Raw genomic sequence first — 22,345 nt, 5'->3', positions numbered from 1 at the left:
GCCCTGGCTGGAATCGAACCCACAATCTTGGCATATTGGACAACAGACACTCTAACCAACTGAGGTGCCCGACCAGGGCTCTATTGTTCTTAACACTTAGGAAATCACAATGGTTTTAGGAGCTCTGTGCCAGGAACCAGGAGTAAAGACCAATATATTTTTTCTATATCTTACAGTAATGTGCATTATAATGACCATAGTTCTGTGCTGCATATTTGAAAAATATGATCTAAAAAAGTAGATCTTCAAAATTTCATTACAAGAAAAAAAAATTGTAACTATATAGTAACAGATGTCAGCTAGACTTACTGTGGTGATCATTTTGGAACATATACAAATATCAAATCATTATGTTGTACACCTAAAACTAATATAATACTCATATGTCAATTATAGCTCAATAAAAATAAATAATAAAATAAAATCTAAAAAGTAAAAAAATAAATAAATGTCTCAGATAGCTAAGTCAAATGATTGGGCATCCATAAAAGTTGTCTAAAGTTGTTCATTGGTCTCAGCCAATTGTGAAATCCTGTTCTCCACCTTCCCAGCTTCCCTTCTACTTAGGATGACTGTGCATTTCTGATTTGACTATTGATATTTGGACAGAAACATGTTGAGAAAGTTGTTGGGAAAGTTTTTGCTTTCTCAATGAGGAGGATAACATTGATAGCCCAAGTCCCTTCTTATTGCTTGCTGTTTTAAATATTAATGAGATGACTGAAGAAGGTACAGCAGTCATGTTGCAATCATGAAGAAAAATCAAGAATGATAGCAACCCAGTTATGAAATGATTGCACCACTGATCCCAACACCAGCAGCCACCCATCTCTAGATTTCTAATTTTTTTAAAGATTTGATTTATTTGTTTTTAGAGAGAGAGGAAGGGATGGAGAAAGAGAGGGAGAGAAACATCCATGTGCAAGAGATACATCAATCAGTTGCCTCTTGCATGCCCCCAGCTGGGAACGTGGCCCACAACCCAGGCATGTGCCCTGACTGGGAATTGAACCAGCAACCTTTTGGTTCACAATCCACTGAGCCACACCAGGGCAGATTTCTAATTATTTTTAAGAAGAAAAAAAGCTGAATAGAGATTTCAGCTGCTGCTCACCACAGACTAAACAGTTTGTCATTTGAATCCTGCCAAAGTAGAGCAGTTTGGTACACAGATTAGGCTTTCCACTAAAATTCAAAAGGACCACAGTTTAGGAGTAAGCATTATGTCCCAGAATAAAGAATTTGTTCTAAAACTAAGGACTGAAGATGGAACTAAAGGGCCAAGACCTTAAGGGGTTTGTTGGAGAGGTCAGAAGGGAGGGAGGGGGCACTGGGACAGACCTGGCTTTTGGGATCAGTGTGTGTAGCTAAGCCCAGAGAGGCTGAACTTCCAGTGTGACTCCCAGGTGACCCCGTCAAGATCTCTTGGGGCCCATTTGTGACCTAGCAAAGTGTAATATCAAGACAGCACAAGTACAAGGCAATCAGCAAGTATTTTAACTTCGTAGTAGAACAAATGTGAACATTCATCAGATGAAGATAGCAGATTCTGAGCACCTCAAAATGTATCATCCAAAATGTCCAATATACAATAAAAAATCAAAGCCTTCCTAAGAAACAGGAAAATGTAACCCATAGTCAAGAGGAAAAAGGTTATCAACAGAAAGACCCCAATATAATAGAGATGTTAGAATTACCATACAAGACCTTAAAGCAGTGACACTAAATACATTCAAAAACTTACAGAAAAAGTCATAGTGGCTGCCCAAATGAGGTAACTCAGAAGGAAATGGAAATTTTTTAATTTCTCCTCTGCTGAGGTCATCCTTTGGTAGCCATTCACATGGGACACAAATATCTTCATATCTTATGTCCATTCAGAGAGTTAGGTCCACAAATCTCTTTCCCAGACTTTTTTGTCACCAATTTTTTAAAAAAGATTTTATTTATTTACTTTTTAGAGAGGGAGAAAGAGAAGGAGAGAAACATCATTGTGTGGTTGCCTCTTGCGGACCCACAGCTTGGGACATGGCCCACAACCCAGGCATGTGCCCTGACTGAGAATCGAACCAATGACCTGTTGGTTCACAAGTTGGTGCTCAATCCACTGAGCCACACCAGCCAGAGCATGTCACCAATTTTGTAATCATGTTCCTTCCAAGTCCCTGACCATCCAGCCAAACCACTGGCCACAGCCAATGAATTGGTATATAATCAATTATCAGGCCATTTCTCCTTCCAAGCAAATAAATAACCAGATGCACTGCTTGACGTTCTGTCCAGAGAGGATTTTCTTTTACCACTGCCCTTTAAGGATGTTTCAGAAAGGGACTGTAAAACTGCAGCTGGCCACTTTTTGGTGGTACCTGCATAACCATCTGTAAATCAGGCCTAAGTTTTCCCTTCCTCTGTCAGCCAATCTCAGGAAACTTTCTATGAGGCCATAGGTGCAGGCTGGAAGAAAGAAGGTAGGATAGCAGGAGTTGGCATCATAGATATTTAGGGCAATTCTTCATGTAATTTACTTGTGACTCCATGGCCTGCTGGGACTTAGTCTAGTTATAGTTCTAGAAGCAAAGAGGAGTGGAAGGCATGGGACTTGCAGGGGAACTGCCTCAAGGAGGCCATTACAGTTTCATCGGGCAATGCAGAACAAATCTCCTCAGACAGAGATAAAGAGGCTACTTCTACTGGCAAAGAAGATTCAACAGGATTTAGGAGCTCAACGTCCCTGACTTCATCAGGGTGTTCTCACATGTTCCATTCCAAATCTCAGGATCCCATTCCTTCCTCATCAATGCCCTCACTTTTCAATTTGCATTGCAATTTATTCCCTCACAGATGAGATTCTGGGTTTGGTTTTCAGCAATCTGAGTTCTGCAGCTGTAGAAGTTAAAAGTCTCTTTCGGGATGGATAAACGTAGAAGCTTTCAGGTCATTTATACGGTGCTCAAACTGGGTATTTGAATCTTTGATCTCATTCTTTTCTTCCCCCGCTTTGTCCAGTGACATTAGGAGTAGCTAGCCCATTTCATTATATTCATTAATTTGACAAAAAGTTTCAACAATATCATATACATGGTTATCCAGATCCTTGTCTCTTTTAAGTGTTTAATTAGAAGTATCCAATGGTGATATTTGGTATATTGCTATTTTTGTATCTTTACTACTGGAAACAGAATCATTGTCTTCAAATCTAATAATGTTAGAGAACCAATTCCAGAAATCCAAGAACCAATTCAGAAACTTCATCCTTAAAATTCTGCTCCTTTAAAACCACTTTTAGTATCAAAATCCTTATTTGTCAGCATTCTCCAAAGACACAGAACAAACAGGATGTGTATATATCCAGATATCTAAATATAGTATCAATCTAGTTATGTCTAGATATACAGTCTCACAGGGTGTCTACTGGTAAAAATGAGGGCATAATCGAGGGGGCTGGGGGAAACTGAGGGAGAGAGAGAGACAGAGAGACAGAGAGATTGATTTTAAGGAATTGGCCCATCTGGTTGTGGAGGCTTGCTAAATCCAAAATCTGCAGGGTTGGGAAGGTAGACTAGAGACTCAGGGAAGAGTTGCAGTCTGAGTCCAAAGGCCATCTGCTGGCAGAATTCCTTTTTGCTCAGGAGAAGTCAGTGTTTGCTCTATCTATTATGGTCTTCAAATGACTGGATGAGGCCCATCCATATTGTGTAGGATAATCTGCTTTACTCAAAGGCCACCTATTCAAATGTTAATCTCATCAAAAAAGAAAAACCCACCTTCACAGAGAAGTCCAGAATAATGTTTGACCAAACATCTGGGCACCATGACCCAGCCAGGCTGACACATAAAATTAACAATCACAGATGGTTATCTCTGAGTTGTGAAATTATGAATTTATTTAAAATTTGTGTTTTTGCTTTTTTAATGATGATTATACATTATTTTTATAACACAAAAATCAAGTGTACATTTTTAATAAAATTTGCTTTAGAAGTCTTCCCTAGTCGTGTGGCACTGAGAATATATTATGAAAGCTCTTTAGCACATTTTATGTGTTGTTGTACGTATGTCTCTTTTAAGGGCCTTTTCTTTTTTGTTTGTATGTTTACCCCAAGCACAGTAGTCCACCGCAAAGTAGACACTTAAAAATTCAACAACAGAAAAAAATATTACCCAAAATCAATTCTATTACTCCACCTCCCCACTCCAAACCTTCCCAATTTCTGGAATTCCTTTGTCATCTTCAGATTCCTAGATTAGAAATGGTAACCATGTAGCACATTTCAAACTTCTGTCAATTTTATGTCTGAAATATCTCTAGTCCCAGGCCTTTTGATACCTCCACTTCCACTGCTTTAATTTAAATATTCCACCTATTAAGACATGTGTTTTACTAAAAAAGTTATACATGCTTAAAGTATTTCTAAAAGCAACCTAAAATGAAAAAATCACATTTTTAAAAATTAGATAATTCTATCATTCAGATAGAAAAACAAAGATGCAAAATAGCCAGAAAATTTTCTAAGAAAAGATGATGAACAAGTCTAACCCTACCAAATTTTGAAACTCATTGTAAAACTACAATGAATAAAACAATATAGTGTTGTTTTTATTTAGTGTATAACTTGAATAGACAGAGCTATGGAATAGAATATAGTCCAAAGTACATCCAGATACATCTGGGAATGTTGCATATGCTAATAATTATATAACAAATTAATGGTAGAAAACATGAATTATTCTGGAAAAAAGTAGAATTGGATTCTGTGTGAATTTTTTCCAAACACCAATAACCAATTATTTTATTCTCAGACCCCAGCTCTCTCCCCCATCAACTGTATGTCCAACAACTCAATGACACTCTCTGGAGTCAGTGAAAACTGTACAGTTAAGGGCTTGGTCCCACACACACCAAGTCCCAGGCCCCCAGGCTACCCACACTTCGGTTCAACTTGGCTACAAATTTGGAGGTTCCCACCAGTACCTCCTCAGCTTTGAAAAATTCAGAGACTGACTCAGGAAATTACTTTTTTAGGCTTAGCGGTTTATTATAAAATGTACAGCTCAGGAACAGCCAAATGCTAGAGATGCACAGGACAAGATATTGGGGGAATAATGCAGAGTTTCCATGCCCTCTGGATGTGTCACTCTACCAAGACATCAAACTGTTCACCCACCCTAGTTCAAGCATTTTTATAACCCATCTCCAGCCCCTTACCCTCCTCAGAGATTGGTGGTGTGGGGCTGAGAGTTTTCACCCACTAATCAGTGTTTGGTCTTTCCAGTGAACAGCCCTCATCCTGACAAATATCAGAATTTTAAATTAGGCCTCTCCACTAACATCATATTAGGCATTAAACAAAGTCAGCAAGAGAGAAGGATCCTCATAATTCCTCTAAAGGCAATCTATTTACATATATCATTTTACTAGTATTGGTTATCACACTTTACAAAAAAAGATTTTATTTATTTACTTTTAGAGAGAGGGGGATGAAGGGACAAAGAGAGGGAGAGAAACATTAATGTATGTGTGACAGATAGACATGCCTCCAACTGGGGACCTGGCCCACAACCCAGGCATGAGCCTTGACTGGGAATCAAACTGGCAACCTTTTGGTTCACAGACCAGTGCTCAATCCATTGAGCCACACCAGCCAGGCCTCAAAGCTATCATTTAGATTTGAAGGACAGATAAAAGAGCTTCCCAGACAAGAAAAAACTAAAGGAGTTCCTCACCACCACACCAGTATTACAAGAAATATTAAAGCGTCTTTTTTAAGAAGAAGAAAAATAAATAAAAAATATGAATAATAAACAGCCATAATTAAGAATAAAATCTTACCATTTGCAAGATGGATGGACCTAGATAATATTATGCTAAGTGAAATAAGTCAGTCAGAGGAAGACAAATACCATGTGATTTCACTTATACGTGGAATCTAAAGAACAATATAAACGAACAAACAAAACAGATTCACAGGTGTGGGGAACAGACTGATGACTGGCAGATGTAAGGGTGGTTGGGGGCCTGGGTGGAAATGGTGAAGGAATTAAGAAGTTAGATTGGTAGTTACAGTGATGGGAATGTAAAGTACAGCATAGGAAATATAGTCAACAATAGTGTAATAACTATGTATGGTGCCACTTGGGTACTGGAAATATCAGGGGGAACACTTTGTAAAAGTATATGATTAACCACTATGCTGTACACCTGATACTAATACAAAATAATACTGAATGTAAACTGTTAAGTGAAGAAGTTTTTAAAAAGATGTATAAAGGTGTATTACCACTATGTTTGTGGTGATATTGTCACATAGCAAGAAATGACTGATATGTAATCCTTATGAAATTACATTCTGTGTCTTTTAGTTTACTAGTTTAGAAGAAACTGATATTAGAGAGAGGTGCTAGTCAATAATAAAATTTCACTAACATGAAAGTTAAAAAAGACATTTAGATTTCAGTCTAAGGTCTTGGGGACAACTGAGGGACTATAAGCAGAGTTGTGACTTTTAGATTTACTTCTGATGGATTACTCCAGTAGCATCATGGGGAGGGCTCTATCGTAATACAACAGTTTGACCTTGAGTTGGCCATTAAACCTCTATGTTGATGTAATCATCTGTGAAACTGGTTTAATACATGACCTTTCAACTTCAAAGGATCCATGAGGATCAAATGAGACATCGCATGTGAAGGTGCTATGAAAATAAAATAGTTAATTACATTATATGAATGCAGTAGGGACAATTTACTTAACACCTTCCATGTCTGGCACAATATAACACATGTTACACACACAATCTCATTTAATTTTCTCTAAGATGTTACTTACCTCTACTTTATAGGTTAGAAAATTAAGTAAAAAAATAAATAAATAAGTAAGTAACGGCCCTGGCCAGGTAGCTCAGTGAGAGCTTCATCCCAATCCGGCAATGTTTTGGGTTTCATCCCCTGTTAGAAAACATAAAATCAACCAATGAATACATAAGTAAGTAGAACGAGAAACCAATGTCTCTCTCTTTTTCTCTCTCCCACCCTCCCTCCTTTCTCTTCTCTCTCTAAAAATCAGTAAATAAAATTTTTTAACAAAGTTAAGTAACTTGTCCAAGGTCACATACTGGAAAACACTGTGAAACTAGAATTCAAACTCAAATTGTTTGACTCTGGAATTCTAATACCCCACTTTGCCTCATTAGGATTCTTTGCTTAAAATGTTCTTCTTTACTGAAATCCCTCCTGAATCAAATAGCTAAATACCTTCTGCCACCTCAGTTTCTTCAATCGTGAATTAAAATGGATCTGCTCTCAAAATGTGACATTTTGTTTGAAACTCTCCAGAAGTCATTCGAAAGTTCTGCCATTCTATACATACATTACAATACAGATAACACTCCCTTGCTACTCTATTTTGGATCATATAATGAAAATAATTAATTTGCTTGAAAGTGTGATAACTGCCTTGTCTGGTGTGGCTCAGTGGATTTCAAGTCAGGGCACATGCCTCGGTTGCAGGCCAGGTCCCCAGCTGGGGGTGTGCAAGAGGCAACCACACATTGATATTTCTCTCCCTCTCTTTCTCCCTCCCTTCCCCTCTGTCTAAAAATAAATAAGTAAAATTTTTTTTAAAGAACATGTGATAACCAAGACTAGTAAAACGATATACGTAAATAGATTGCCTCTAGAGGAATCATGAGGATCCTTCTCTTTTGATGACTTTGTCTAATGCCTGATATGCTGTTAGTGGAGATGCCTAATTTAAAATTCTGATATTTGTTCATTGTGGATTTTTGCATTAATTTTGATTTTTTAAAAATATTGCATTAAAATATTATTGATTTTGATTACTGAGTCTTTAGTGTCCTTTAAATTTTGCACCTCAGGAGAATCAAAGTCCATATCCCCTTTCCTTACCTGTAAGCAGATGCCTAAAATTCTACAATTTTCATTTCTGTTATGTCTCCCCATATATCTCTAATGGTAAATAAATCTCGTATGCACAACAAGTAACATCATGAGTCTCCTTCTATTGTGTTACGCTACTACTCAAACTTATATAGATGCTTTTGTGATTCTCAGATATAAAAAACAAAGTAAAAGCATTATAAACCAGGATATTCACTGCAGCCTGAATAGCAGAAGATTGGGAACAACCTAAACATCAACCAGTAGGTAACTGGTTAATTATGTCTTTCTTACAAAAATATCATTCAGCTGGTAATAAGAATGAGGAATCCTGTTTGTATTGAAATGGTACAATCTCCAAGATACTTTAAGTATGATACACCCAACAGTGTGTATTACAACTTGCCATTTGTGTGGAGAAAAATGCTTTTATTTATACCTACATATATTTATTTATAAATTCAGAAAGCATCTGGGAGAATTTAGAACATCTCAAGGTAACTGTGCTTTTCTGAAGGAAGTTACACCAGGGTAGGAACACTTAACTTTTCATCATATACCCTTTGGCAACTTTTGAGTTTTGAATCGTCGGCAGCCGTCCGTCTCGAGAGACGATGGTGTAGCTTCTTAAGAGTCTATCTGCACCGCCGAGAATGGCTGTGCAGTCCGACTCGGGAGTGACACGGTATCTGTCTCCTCCCGTGTTGAATCGACATCTTGCGATGAAGCTGGAGTGTCCTCTCCAGTGGAGCTGAAGCTACAGAGCCTGGGCAGGGTGATATGGAGGGTCTGCTGTTGCCCATGCAGCAGACCCCCCCTCTCTTCGCAGCTGAAGGATCCAAGGGAAAGACGGAGTCAATACAGCTTGGCTTCAGGTGCGCCGCAGGAGTTGCCGGTGTTGACTACAACGTCAAACCGCCTTAGGGACTCCGGCTCCGGATTTTCTGTCGGGGTTTACTCCCTTAGCCTTTCCCCTGAAGAGGTATGCCGCAAGGCAGCGGAGGTTTTTTGGAATCAGAGTTTTCCTTCTCTGATGTGCCCTGACTGGAAGATCGAACCAGCGACACTTAGCTCGCAGGCCGACGCTCAATCCACTGAGCCAAACCAGCCAGGGGGAGAGTTTTGAATAATTTTCATATATTATCTATAAAAGTAAAATACAAAACATTACTACTTGGGAGGATACTGGATACTAGAAAACAACTGTGGACATCTTTCAGAATTTTTCTGTCTTAAAAAAAGAAAAGAAAAGAAAAAAAAAGAGTCCTTTTGCCCTGGCTGGGGTTGCTCAGTGGATTGAGTGCCCACCTGACAACCAAAGGGTTGTCAGTTCAATTCCAAGTCAAAGCACATGCCTGGGTTGCAGGCCTGGTCCTCACTTGGGGGCATGCAAGAGGCAACCACACATTCCTCTCCATCTTTCTCCCTCCCTTCCCCTCTCTCTATAAATAAGTAAATGAAATCTTTTTTTAAAAAAACAGTCCTCTCAAAAGCTGGACACCATTTTTTAAACAAGTTTGAGTTTTCCAATCTGCCTTGAGGGCCTAAGGTCTCAGCAGTGTGTTCTGAGTCCAAAGACTGAACTGCCATCACACCAATCCTATAGCTTTCTAAAAGCATCTAACACTTTTTACCTTGCATTATATCACTTCGTTTTCCCTCGGCCTAAAACACCTTGGGTACTGGGCCAGGGGCCTGCTGTTGTAAGAAGTGTCCAAACCTAAAAAACTAATTTTTATTAGTTTATTTGAGCCAAACTGACAACGTAACACCAGAAAGTTTGCTTTCTCAATGGATCAAGAAAGGCTCCAGAGAATGGCAGTTTTGCAGCTTGTTTTATACATTATAATATAAAAATGGTAGTAAAGAGGGTTACATGAAATCTGTTGGTGCTAGATCAGTGGTTCTCAACCTTCCTAATGCCGCGATTCTGTAATACAGTTCCTCATGTTGTGGTGACCCCTAACCATAAAATTATTTTTGTTGCTACTTCATAACTGTAATTTTGCTACTGTTATGAATCATAATGTAAATATCTGATATGCAGGATATATTTTCATTGTTACAAATTGAACATAATTAAAGCATAGTGATTAATCACAAAAACAATATGTAATTATATATGTGTTTTCCGATGGTCTTAGGTGACCTCTGTGAAAGGGTTGTTCTACAAAGGGGTCACGACCCACAGGTTGAGAACCACTGTGCTAGATTAATGAGGCAAGAGGAAGCATGGCAGGAAAATCTCTAGGATTCAATAAAGGGCAAAATGGAGAAACATATTTCTTTTACGTTGGTGTGTACAGGATAGTTAATAATTAACATTTACACACTTAGAGATGGTATTCAGGGGAACAAAATAATAGGGGTTCTGTGGTGCCAGCTGTGTGTCTCCCAGAGGCAGGAATAGACATTTCTAAGGTAAAGACTGACCTTTGCTTGTTAGAGGGTATTTTCTTATGCCCAGCCAGTAGGGTAATTAGCTAGACTTGGGTCCCAGAAACCAGGCCCCGGAGGTTGCATGCTCCGACCAAGCAGAACAAGGAACTTAACCTATTATTCCTTTGAGCAGTGACCTGTTCCTCTGAGCAATGACCTGGGGAATAGTGGAAAATTTTGTTTATACAAGCTGTGTTTCTGCCCCTGTTCCTGCAGGAACAGGAAAGCACCTGAAATCGGGCCTGTTCACCTAAGTCCGGCTTGTGGACAGGTGGACAGTCGCTGGCCAGTTAAAATAAACGCCACAATTTGAAATTCAAATTGTCTCGGACTCTCCATTCTTGCGAATACACCATAACATTGCTATAGGCCTGAGATGTCACTACTGCTGCGACCTGCCCAGTTTGGAATCTGTGATCAGACCATCCCCTGTGCTTACTTTTGGTTATTGAGCTTATCAGGCCTGCCTTGTGACACCCTGCCGACCCCTCCCCGCGTCCCCAAGCTTGTGAGGTCTATTGCATAGCTCCCTTTTCATTCAGAGCCCTTATCTGATTCATTACAGTATCCCCACAGGAACCTACAACATTGTCAAGCACACACTATGGAGTCAAGAAAACGCTGGTAACAGGCATAAACCGCCGGAGTAGGGGAGGGAGAAAGTCCACCCTACACCCTAATATCAGGGACCTCGGAGAAACATCGCCCGATCCCCAGTAAAGTGCAGGTACACCGGTCCACAGCCCAGCCTCGCCTACGGAGCGGTCTGCCAAACTTGGACCCTAGTGGGCGGTAACTCCAGCCATGCTACCCCGTAGGGCACTGGGAACAGGTTCCTCCAGTGCGCAATGGCGCAGTAGCCCCGAGCGAGGGGCGGGGCCGCAGGACTACGACCCAATGAGCGGCGACGGCGGACACGCGGCCCAATGGTGGCGGCGCGTGGGCACGCTGGGGGCGGGCAGGATGCGCCCGACTTTTCGAGAATACCCGGATAGCGCCTCTCGGCCACGCTGAGCCGGGTTTGGGTGTATCTCGGTGCGGGTCTCTTCGTCTTCTGCTGGCTCAGCTATGGCGGCTGTGAAGACCCTGAACCCCAAAGCCGAGGTGGCCCGAGCCCAGGCAGCGTTGGCGGTCAACATCAGCGCGGCCCGGGGGCTGCAGGACGTGCTGAGGACCAACTTGGGGCCTAAGGGCACCATGAAGATGTAAGGCGGGGCTGGAGGGAAGGGCCGGTCGGGCACCACGCACCTCGCGCCGCCATGGGCCTTGTTACGGGAGTTGTGGTCTCCAGCCCGCAGCCTCCGGGTCTCCGCGCCCGCCGCTACGGCCCTTTTTCCCGCGTTCTCCGTGGTCGGGCCTGTTTCCTGGCCCGGCCATTTCCTCTTGTAGTTGCTGCAGTTTCCGCGGAGAACAAAGCTGCCCGCGCGCGCGGCGCTCGCTCGTGCTCTGGGACTTAAGCGACCCTGGGCACTCGGCAGACTGTTTCTCAGAAGGGAGGGGCGGCCACTACACCATTCCTATTATCGGGAGGAGAGAACCAACCCCATAGCGCCAACTCCTTAGGATCTGGGTAAAACCTGGTTTTTATGGGAATCAGTTCGGTCTCCGTTGAAAAAAATCACACTGATTCATTTCTGCCCATTGAACAGGCTTGTTTCTGGTGCTGGAGACATCAAGCTTACTAAAGATGGCAATGTGCTTCTTCATGAAATGGTGAGAGACTGGGTCAGAAACGTCTTGGTTTTCCATAGTATACTCAGTTTGTAGGAAGATCTTGTTTATGCTCAAGGTAGGAGGAAATCACATTCATTACTTCTCAACAGATAGTCTTCCGTGCTGTGGGGGGAGTAGAGAAGAAATGTAATCAGTAATAGCAACAGTACAGTACAGCCAGGAGCCCTGAAGTCTTAATACTTATTTTTGAATCCCTGTTCCTGACACTTAAGGCCTTGGTTAAAGGACTGTAATTACTAAAATCTAATAAAATCTGAAATTCTAAGCGTCTGACCCAATCAGATAGACAAAATGAGGTTGTTTACACTTTTTTTAAAAACAGCGAATCAGTTTTTCTTTGTTACGTCTCATCTCTCCACCACCAGCTGGAGGAGAGAGAAAACTTTGCTTAACCAATTTCTGAAAAGTCCCAGTGACCGAGAACACGAGACTATTGAGAGGACCAGTCTTTTTACACATTCTTAAATATCCCAAACCTAGCAGTTCAGATCCAAAAACAGAATGACTTGCCTATGTTTTGAGTTCAGAATAAAAGTTAGGGTTTTGAGAGTAGGGTACCTCACCTTCCACATCCATCTTCAGTAAGGATTAGTTTACCTAGAAGGGTAGTTTTTGTTTCTAGTGGGTTAAATGGTGGCCTATGCTAATTGAGAACAATTGGAGTCATATTTTAAACTTAATGTCAGAAAAGCTGTATCTATATGGCTTTTTTATTTTTACTTGAGTTTTTGAAATTGTGAAAGACAGCATAATCATAGAGGAGCATATTAAAACATTCACAGTTCAGCAAGAACCTGTAAAGAACACACAGCGAGAAGTATACAACATCATGTGTAGTGTCAAAAATAGTTAACATCAGCAAATTTAGACAGTGAGATCGTCTGCAAGGTTCCTGGGCTGGATTCTAAAAGCTGCTGCCAGTGTCCTCAAAGACTTAAAAAGACTAGGGAACTGTTCTAGATTATAAGAGAATAAGGAGACATAAAAACTAAAAGCAATGTGGGCGCTTTGATTGAATCCTGTGTAATAAAGGATCTGTGGAGACTTGGTGAATATGCTGTTTTTCCAAAGCCTTTACATACAGTGATTTAGCATCCACTGATGGTCTTTGCTAAGAGGACTGATTTTTTTTCTTTTTAATTATTTGGTCAGTGCCAAGTAATACTGGAGGCTGCTGGGCTTTCATTTTAGAAGTCACCTGGTTTATTCTTACAGATGTCTTAGATCAGTCATAAAGAGGCATGTGTGTGAAGATATTTGTTAACTGTTACTTGTTAGCTCTACCACCTTAAGTAAACTTAGAGCCTTAGGTTTCCTTATCAGTAAATTAAGATAATGTTGAGAAGTGAACAGATTTACACATGAAAATATTTTGGTCATCAGAAACTGATAATGCAAAATAACTGATGGTGAGTTTTTAAAGTAGTATGTAGCTGAGTACTTCAGCAGTTTATGTACATAGCACTTACGGGGGGCTTTCACACATTTTACGGTGTATTTGGATTGTTTTAAGTTACTGTTTTCTTCTATTTTCAGCAAATTCAACACCCAACAGCCTCCTTAATAGCCAAAGTAGCAACAGCGCAGGATGACATAACTGGTGATGGTACCACTTCCAATGTCCTAATTATTGGGGAACTGCTGAAGCAGGCGGATCTCTACATATCTGAAGTATACATGATTCTTGTGTTTCTGTGATATTTTATTGTTTATAAGAAATTATCTGAGTTTTATGTATATATAGCTGAGGCCATCTACAGAATTTGAAGAACAGGGGCCTTAAATCTGGGAACCAGAGTCTTTATCTTGGTCTGACACAAATTTATTGTGATCCTGGACAAGTTAAGGAAGCTTCCTTGGCTTGAGTAATTTTTTTAATCAAGTTGCATTGCGTACATGATTTACATCTGTCTACTATGTAGATTATTAATTGAGATCTAAAAATGGGATGTTTGGAACTAGGTATATTTATAAGGAAAAAGCCAATCAAAAACTTAACTTTAAATAAAAATTCTACAGCTTTTCTTAGCCCTGAGTAGTTCAAAGGTTAAAGCAAACCTTAATGAATACTAATCTGATGTCAGGAAGAACTTTCTGGGAAGACAGAGGAAGCAAACTTAGTCTCCCTTTCTACTTCTTATTAGTCAGTGATGTGAATTTATTTCAAATTACCTGTAGAAAAGATATAATCGTACTGTTGACTATAGGTTATTGTGACATGTTGAATTTTTGTCATGATTTCTTGTGGTTGGCACAGTGAACACCCAAGTGTGCTTTATAGTTCCCTTGGCTTTAACTCTGTGCTAGAGCAATGTCTGTCCTTTTCCTCTGCGTTAAAAGGACTATTTATCCTTTTAAGTGTATTCAGAAAGTCAGCACATTATATTGTACTAAAGGTTATGAATAATCCAGAATAAGTCTTCAAAAATGTACTCTATCATGAACTATAGTTGCATCAGTGGTGGTTTTGTGATTGCCTCTATTATAGGGTCTTCATCCCAGAATAATAACAGAAGGATTTGAAGCTGCAAAGGAAAAGGCACTTCAGTTTTTGGAACAAGTCAAAGTAAGCAAAGAGATGGACAGGGAAACACTCATAGATGTGGCCAGGACATCTCTGCGTACTAAAGTTCATGCTGAACTTGCCGATGTCTTAACAGAGGTATGTTGAATTAAAACCCCTGATATTAGAAACATCAGTATACTGACCAATTTCTTTTTTTTTTTTTTTTCTTTTGGTTTTTTTTTTTCTTTTGGTTTTTCAATTACAGTTGTCCCCTTTTCCCCTAATTTCTCTCCCTCACCCAACCCACCCCCTCTGACCAATTTCAATTACAGGGTGCTCTCTAAAGTCTTCACAGTATTATACTGTGAAATAAGTAGATTTATTTTTGTTTCGATGATTATTTGATGTGTCCTAAAAAAAGTAAAATGAGAAAAATAATCATACTTGACCAGGTTATAAAGGTATAAAAGATTTATAAAGTGGATATTCCGTTATTAAAAAGCTTCCTATTATCAACATTTTTAATAAAATAGTAGGAGGGCTGTCAGTGATTCTTAGGTAATGATAAATTAATATTTCAGAAATTAAATTACTTCAGCCCTTTACAAATGTATTCTGTTAGCTCCTAGAAAAAGAGCGCAATTCAAAAGATTTTAAAATTGAGAATCTGTCTTAAATTCTGTAGAATAAGTAACAAGCATCTTGACTTCTGCAAATCAAATTCATTTAATGCTATACTCTTATTGTAGGCTGTAGTCGACTCCATTTTGGCCATTAAAAAACAAGATGAGCCTATTGACCTCTTCATGGTTGAGATCATGGAGATGAAACACAAATCTGAAACTGATACAAGGTAGGTGGTAAGATACTATGAAATACTAAGAAAGTGTGTTTACAATTTACAGCTGCTTTATACACATTTTTTGGGCTGATTTTTTTTTTTTTGTCTTGAATTAATATATAGCCTAGAATAGTATTTAATTTACTCAGTAATACTTCCTCTTGAAGTTAATGGTATGTATTTATATTATAGTCAATGGTTCAGAAAATTGAGCTATATCAGTTTGGCATTTATTAAACTATTGGATACAAAGCCTAATAGACGGTTGGGGAAATTAAAAATATATTTCAAAGATCAGTTTGAAAACATTTTCAAAAAGAATTTAAAAACAACTTGATAGCCTACCAGTTGAGAAATTTTTTCTGCAGAATTTTCTGTACAAGATAAGTTGTTTTTGTCATGTTTTGGAATATTACTTTTTCATAATTGACCCTACCTAGGTTTCATCCAGAAGTCTTGTTCAAATAACTCAAGAAATAAAGCTGATTGTGTGAAAATTATCAATATAGTCTCAATTCACTGTTTCACTTTTGTTCTCATATGCTATACCCCATCTGAAAATCAGTAACATTCACTTTTTTTAAGTTTAATTTTTAGTTATAGTTGACAGTATATTAGTGTCAGGTATGTAACATAGTGATTAGATGTTTATATTCCTTATGAAGTGATTGCCGTAAATTTTATGTGTTTTAACAGCTTAATCAGGGGTCTTGTTTTGGACCATGGGGCACGACATCCTGATATGAAAAAAAGAGTAGAAGATGCATATATTCTCACATGCAATGTGTCATTAGAATATGAAAAAACGTGAGTTTATATCCTCTTTCAAATGGAATCAAGAATCAGAGGAGCTTGGTATTTTGGGCAAGTCACTTTGTGAGGTTCAGTTTCTCCACTGTGTGGACAATAATGCCTCAATTGGGTTTGGGAGAATTTTATGAAATAAACTCTGAATATACCAGGGCCAGGATTGGAATTACATGAATAATTGTTAAATCAAGACTAATAACCCAGTTTCTGAGACTGCTGGCTTCTACTGAAAAAATAAACATTTTTCCCCCCCTGTACTTTTCTTTTAAATAGAGAAGTGAATTCTGGCTTTTTTTACAAGAGTGCAGAGGAGAGAGAGAAACTAGTAAAAGCTGAGAGAAAATTCATTGAAGACAGAGTTAAAAAAATAATAGAACTAAAAAAGAAAGTCTGTGGTGACTCAAATAAAGGATTTGTTGTTATTAATCAAAAGGTGAGGATGACTTTTGCTTTATAAACTAGTCTATTCATTTTTATTTTCAGGTGAAATCTATTGAGAAACTAATTTTTCTTTGTTACAGGGAATTGACCCATTTTCCTTAGATGCTCTTGCAAAAGAAGGTATAGTAGCTCTGCGCAGAGCTAAAAAGAGAAATATGGAAAGGTATGGCTAGTAGGTTATCTGAGTGATGTGAATTTGTGCAAGTTAACTGGGATTCTTCCTTTCCCGCCCTCGACTTACCTTTGCATTTTCTTTTTATATTGTGATAAAATATACATAACACATTTTGTAATTTTACTCATTTCTTAAATGGTAAAAACTTTCAGTGGCATTAGTTAACGTTCACATTGTGCAACCATGACTATTATCCATTTTCAGAATTTTTTCATCATTGCAAACTGAAACTCTGTACTCACTAAACAACAGCTCCATTTCTCCTTCCTCCATAAAAACTATAGTGTTTTCTGTCTATGAATTTGGTATTTCATAAGGGAATCATAGAATAATTTCCCTTTTGTGTCTGGCTTGTTCCACTTAGCATAATGTTTTCAAAGTCATCTACATCGTAGTATATCAGAATTTTATTCTTTTTTAAGGACTAATATCCGTTGTATGGTTAATATCACATCTTTATTTGTCCATTTATCTGTCAGTGGACATTTATTTAGATTTCTACCTTTTGGCTATTAAGAATAATGCCACTATGAACATCGTTTTGTTTTGTTTTAACTATGACATAGGTTGTACATATTTTTCAGTGTCAGCATCAAGGGATCTCAGAAATACAAGGAAGAGCTCTCATCCACCTTTAGATTTCATATCAGAGGAGTAATTTTCTGACTTGAGAGTGGTTTAAATGGAAGGTTAGGAGAAAAGACTAGTTTTCAGTTGGTTGGTGGTAAATGAAAAAGCTTAAGTTAAAATACATTTAGAATATAATTTTAGTATCTTAAGTCTGAAAGATTTCTTCCTGAAAATTATTAATCTTTAAACATAACTAATAAAAATCACATCTTGATATACTTCATATATTTCAGGCTGACTCTTGCTTGTGGTGGCATAGCTCTAAATTCTTTTGATGACCTAAATCCTGATTGTTTGGGACATGCAGGACTTGTCTATGAGTATACATTGGTAAGTATATTTTCTTTCATGAATTCTTCAGTCATAAAGACTCATTCAAACTCAGGATCAGATTTGTGCTTTGTTTTTACGTACATTTTGATGGTTTATGTGTAGCGATGATACTCCTTTGGTGGAAAAGTCACATTTTTTCTATGAATTTTTTTTTTAAGAAATTGCTTTAATGCGATTAGTGTTGCTTTCTATTAATATACTAATCATTTATTCTCTGACCATTCTTTGTACAACGCTGTCTTGTTTTTTATAATACTCTCTTTATACAGGGAGAAGAGAAATTCACCTTTATTGAGAAATGTAACAATCCTCGCTCTGTCACATTATTGATCAAAGGACCAAATAAGCACACACTCACTCAAATCAAAGATGCAATAAGAGATGGATTGAGGGCTGTTAAAAATGCTATTGATGATGGTAAGATCCTCACTTTACTCTCTTTGCTAGTCTGAAAGGCATGGCTGAATACTGTGTTCTTTTTGTCAGTAGTTTACACAGCCAGACACCATGCAAAAGTAAAATCTTCCTTTTAAAATGGCTATGATGGTATGCCAACTGCTTTCATAGCTTATCATTACTAAAAGTGGATACAAATAAGTGAGTTAAGAGCTTGTAAGAGCCCTAGCTGGTGTTGCCCAGTGGATTGAGTGCTGGTCTGCAAACCAAAAGGTCTCTGGTTTGATTCTTGGTCAAGGCACATGCCTCTGTTTCAGGCCAGGTCCCCAGTAGGTGGCATGTGAGAGGCAACCAGTTGTTTCTCTCGCACATAAACATTCCTCTCTTCTTCCTTCCCTTCCCCTCTTTCTAAAAATAACTACATTAAAACATTTTATTTTTTAAAAAGAGCTTGTAAGAGCTTCCAGGTGCTAGTTAAATCAAATCATGCTATATTGATACATTCCTTAATATTATTTTCAAGTGCAATATTAAGATTGCTGTGGTTATACTGAATTCTAATGAAATTAATGGTTTTTACGTACATGTATTTTAAAGTGTATGTTTTCTTATAATTCTACAGTACAGTTTCCTTAGCAGTTCTCTCTTTCCCTCCCACCCCACCCAACAGGTTGTGTAGTTCCAGGTGCTGGTGCAGTGGAAGTGGCAATGGCAGAAGCCCTGATTAAATACAAGCCCAATGTCAAGGGCAGGGCCCAACTTGGAGTTCAAGCGTTTGCTGATGCATTGCTCATTATTCCCAAGGTCTGACTACTTTTAACAGTCAATTTTCTAAAATACACCAAAATGATTTCATTGATGAACATGATGAACATGAAAGCTTTTTGATAATGTGGATTTTTTCACTGTGGATTTTTAGTAAATGATTAATTTTCTCCCTAACAGTAGAACATCCAAATATATTTGGTTCTTCTGGGAAGGAAACTTGAATATCTGAAATTTCAGATGGGAAGAGAGAACTATTTTAAAGAGGGTTTGCAGTGTAGGGGATGTATTGGTTACATGCTTGCTTTTTGTTTAGTTCAACTATGATCAATACCATGATTTTTTTATTGATTACTAATTGGAAATACTGTTCCATTTATTGTGCACTTGATTCTCAATTCTTGAGTCCTGTATTTTAAGTAATTAAATCTTTTTGCTTTAGGTTCTTGCTCAGAATTCTGGTTTTGATCTTCAGGAAACACTCGTTAAAGTTCAAGCAGAACATTCAGCATCAGGTCAACTTGTGGGTGTGGACTTGAACACAGGTAAGAGAATTCAGCTATTTGTAGGGGAAAACTAGATAATAGAGGTGAAATAAAGCCAGGAAGAATCAAAAGAATCTCGGAGAGTTCCTTTGCAGTTTATTATTCTGTGAGTGAGCTCTCATTCTGAAATACAGTACAAAAATGGAATAACTAGATAAAGTTATTAAAGGAATAGATGATATACATTTGAGTACTTTCAAAGAGTATGGATTTGTTGATATTGCTGAGAGGTGGTACAAGTTAATATTGAAAGGTTTCATGTTGGGTTTACTCAATCTTTTTATCAGGGGCTTTGATAAGAAAATGGCATTAGATGATCATACTCACTGATGAAAAAAGGCTGAAGGTAGCAAATAATGCTAGCAGAGGGGACCAGATGTAATGAAATGTTTAAAGCCCTGGTCTTAGACCAGTGTAAGAACACGAATTACTTAAATACAGAGTGGAAGAGGTAACTGAGATACATCCAGTCGATATGTGTAAGACTTATGTCAACAGCATCATTTACATTTAAGTTCATAAAAAAGCCTTCTGAAATGAGGAAAATATTAGCCAGATTATTGTTCAAGTGCTTTAATTTCATATAGACAATTGGGAATGTGTCCAGAAAAACAAGATGTTCAGACATTTTGTGACCAAATAGAGCATTCCTATCACTGAAGTCTTCTGTGTAGAGCTTGGTCACTCATCAAAAATACTGTGTACAGGAATCGTGGTTTGGCATACAAAATTAGACTAATTGAGGAAATTTGGGTTCTCATAATTAATAGTGGAAGAAATAAGAGTAATTAGTGATGAGCAAAGCAGGCCTGCGAACCAAAAGGTCACCAGTTTGATTCCCAGTCAGGGCACATGCCTGGGTTGTGGGCCAGGTCTCCAGTTGAGGGCATGTGAGAGGCAACTAATCAAATGTATCTCACACATTGATGTTTTTTCTGACCCCTCTTTTTCTCCCTCCCTTCCCCTCTCTAAAAGTAAATAAGTAAAATCTTTTTAAAATATTTATAAAAATAAATAAAAGCATTCTCATCTTACAGCCTGCTATATATGATTTTAAGACTACTGGATTACTTTTCAGGTGAGCCAATGGTAGCAGCAGAAGCAGGCATATGGGATAACTATTGTGTAAAGAAACAACTTCTTCACTCCTGGTAAGTTTGGGAAAGCTAAAACTAAAATAATTTTAAGTAATCATCATACTCTCTTAATTTGATGTGTTCTATTTAATTTCTGTCTTCCCCCTCACCCCCTATAAAAATTCCAAAAGTGTAGAAACAAAACTTAATTTTCATGTGTGGAGGAGGAAAGGGAAATTTAATTGGATGTCATTTGCATAGTTTGTTGGATATTGAGTTGAATTCATATCTGAAATCTGAGGCATCTGGTTTTTCCCCCCCTTTCAGCACTGTGATTGCCAGCAACATTCTCCTGGTTGATGAGATCATGCGAGCTGGAATGTCTTCTCTAAAAAGTTGAATTGAAGCTTCCCTTGTATTACCTGAATAATGAAGACTCTACAGTGATCCTAAGAATACAGCTATGGGATTTTTGTCCTAGCTTCAAATGATTTTCAAAGGATTTTTTTTTTTTCCCAGATGAAAGAAAGGAGAGAACGCTGGCACCACCTATTCAAATTCCAAAGTCTGAAATTATAATTACAGTATTTTTTAAATTGCACCCAGTGTATACACATAAAGTAGGTCATTTTCACCCGGTATACAAGATATTTTATTTTAACTTCTATGATATAAAAGTACGTGTTAGAAAAGTGTATGTTACAACCTTATTAAATATTCCTTGAAAATCAAATTTTTATTTAATAATTTCTTCTTTTTTTTTTTTTTTAAGATTTTATTTATTTCTTTTTGGGAAGAGGGGAAGGAAGAGAGGGAGAGAAGCGTCAGTGTGTAGCTGCCTCTCGCACACCGCCAACTGGGGACCTGGCCTGCAACCCAGGCATGTGCCCGGACTGGGAATCTAACCTTCGACCCTTTGGTTCACAGGCTGGCCCTCAGTCTACTGAGCCACATCGGCCAGGGCTCTCCTAGTGTATTTTAATTTATGCAGTAGTTCCCTTAGTAGATTAAATAACATGCCAGTAACTTAGGTTTGAAAGCATCCCCGTTCACTTATAAATTGCTGAGTAAAACTACTGGACTTTCAGTGCATTGAAATAGCTTTGTTAAAATGCTCTCCAGGAAAGTTAAGTGGGAGTGGGTAGAAAAATGGATAAACTAGAGGCAAGGGAGTTGAAAGCTACAAATTTATATAAAGTGGCAAAAATGAAAATAGAGGCAAAAAGATGGCTTGAAGGTATGGTGACTGGGGGCCTAAAGAAATATTCAGGTAGTAGGCCATATTTTCACGTTTTCACACCAGGACCTGAGCTTATGCTGAAATTTCCATCTCAAAACTTGCAGTGTCATTTCTGAAGTTACTGTACGTGCATACACAGAATCGTTTTTTATACAGCTGGTATGTTTGTACAAACCTTGAAAGTGAAATTGTGTTGGTAAACTACTTTGAGGACTTGGCAGTTGCCTACGGTGAGTGCAATAAATGCTTAACTTGAAACATTTTCTGTGATCTTGCAATGGTATTCCAGGGCACAAAAGGAATCTGAATTAAATAAAAAGAAGGCAGTCTCCATATGTTCGCAAGGTTATGAAGGGGATTCTGAAGTAATAGGGCTCCCAACACGGACCCTGAGAAAATTGAGAACTGCTTTTAGCTTAACCTGGTCCCGCCTTAAATTCAGGCCCCAGCCGTTCCTGGGCGTCAGGGCCGCCACCTACGCCCTTCGCTTGACTGACTGGGGGATGCGCAGCGGGGCA

General features: G+C 38.4%; 1 protein-coding gene and 2 non-coding genes across 3 annotated transcripts; all 3 read left to right on the top strand.

Moving 5' to 3' along the window:
- Positions 1–11,303: 11,303 nt before the first annotated feature.
- Positions 11,304–21,320, top strand: CCT6A (chaperonin containing TCP1 subunit 6A). Its single transcript, XM_090276938.1, has 14 exons — positions 11,304–11,540; positions 11,985–12,048; positions 13,606–13,740; positions 14,558–14,731; positions 15,325–15,428; positions 16,113–16,223; positions 16,500–16,659; positions 16,748–16,830; positions 17,706–17,802; positions 18,075–18,222; positions 18,872–19,005; positions 19,409–19,511; positions 20,590–20,662; positions 20,915–21,320. The coding sequence occupies exons 1-14, from the start codon at positions 11,404–11,406 to the stop codon at positions 20,985–20,987; spliced, it is 1,596 nt and encodes a 531-aa protein (XP_090133064.1). The 5' UTR covers positions 11,304–11,403; the 3' UTR covers positions 20,988–21,320.
- On the top strand, positions 14,319–14,452 carry LOC150009177 (small nucleolar RNA SNORA22). Its single transcript, XR_016511564.1, has one exon. It is a non-coding gene; the product is annotated as a small nucleolar RNA SNORA22 (small nucleolar RNA).
- LOC150009176 (small nucleolar RNA SNORA15) lies at positions 18,261–18,400 on the top strand. The gene has a single exon (XR_016511572.1). It is a non-coding gene; the product is annotated as a small nucleolar RNA SNORA15 (small nucleolar RNA).
- Positions 21,321–22,345: the final 1,025 nt, after the last annotated feature.

Source organism: Furipterus horrens, unplaced genomic scaffold (genome assembly GCF_987537825.1).
Source record: "Furipterus horrens unplaced genomic scaffold, mFurHor1.1.pri manual_scaffold_5, whole genome shotgun sequence".
Lineage (NCBI taxonomy): Eukaryota > Metazoa > Chordata > Mammalia > Chiroptera > Furipteridae > Furipterus > Furipterus horrens.
The sequence above is the reverse complement of the archived record's forward strand: the minus strand, read 5'-3'. Positions and strand labels throughout refer to the sequence as shown.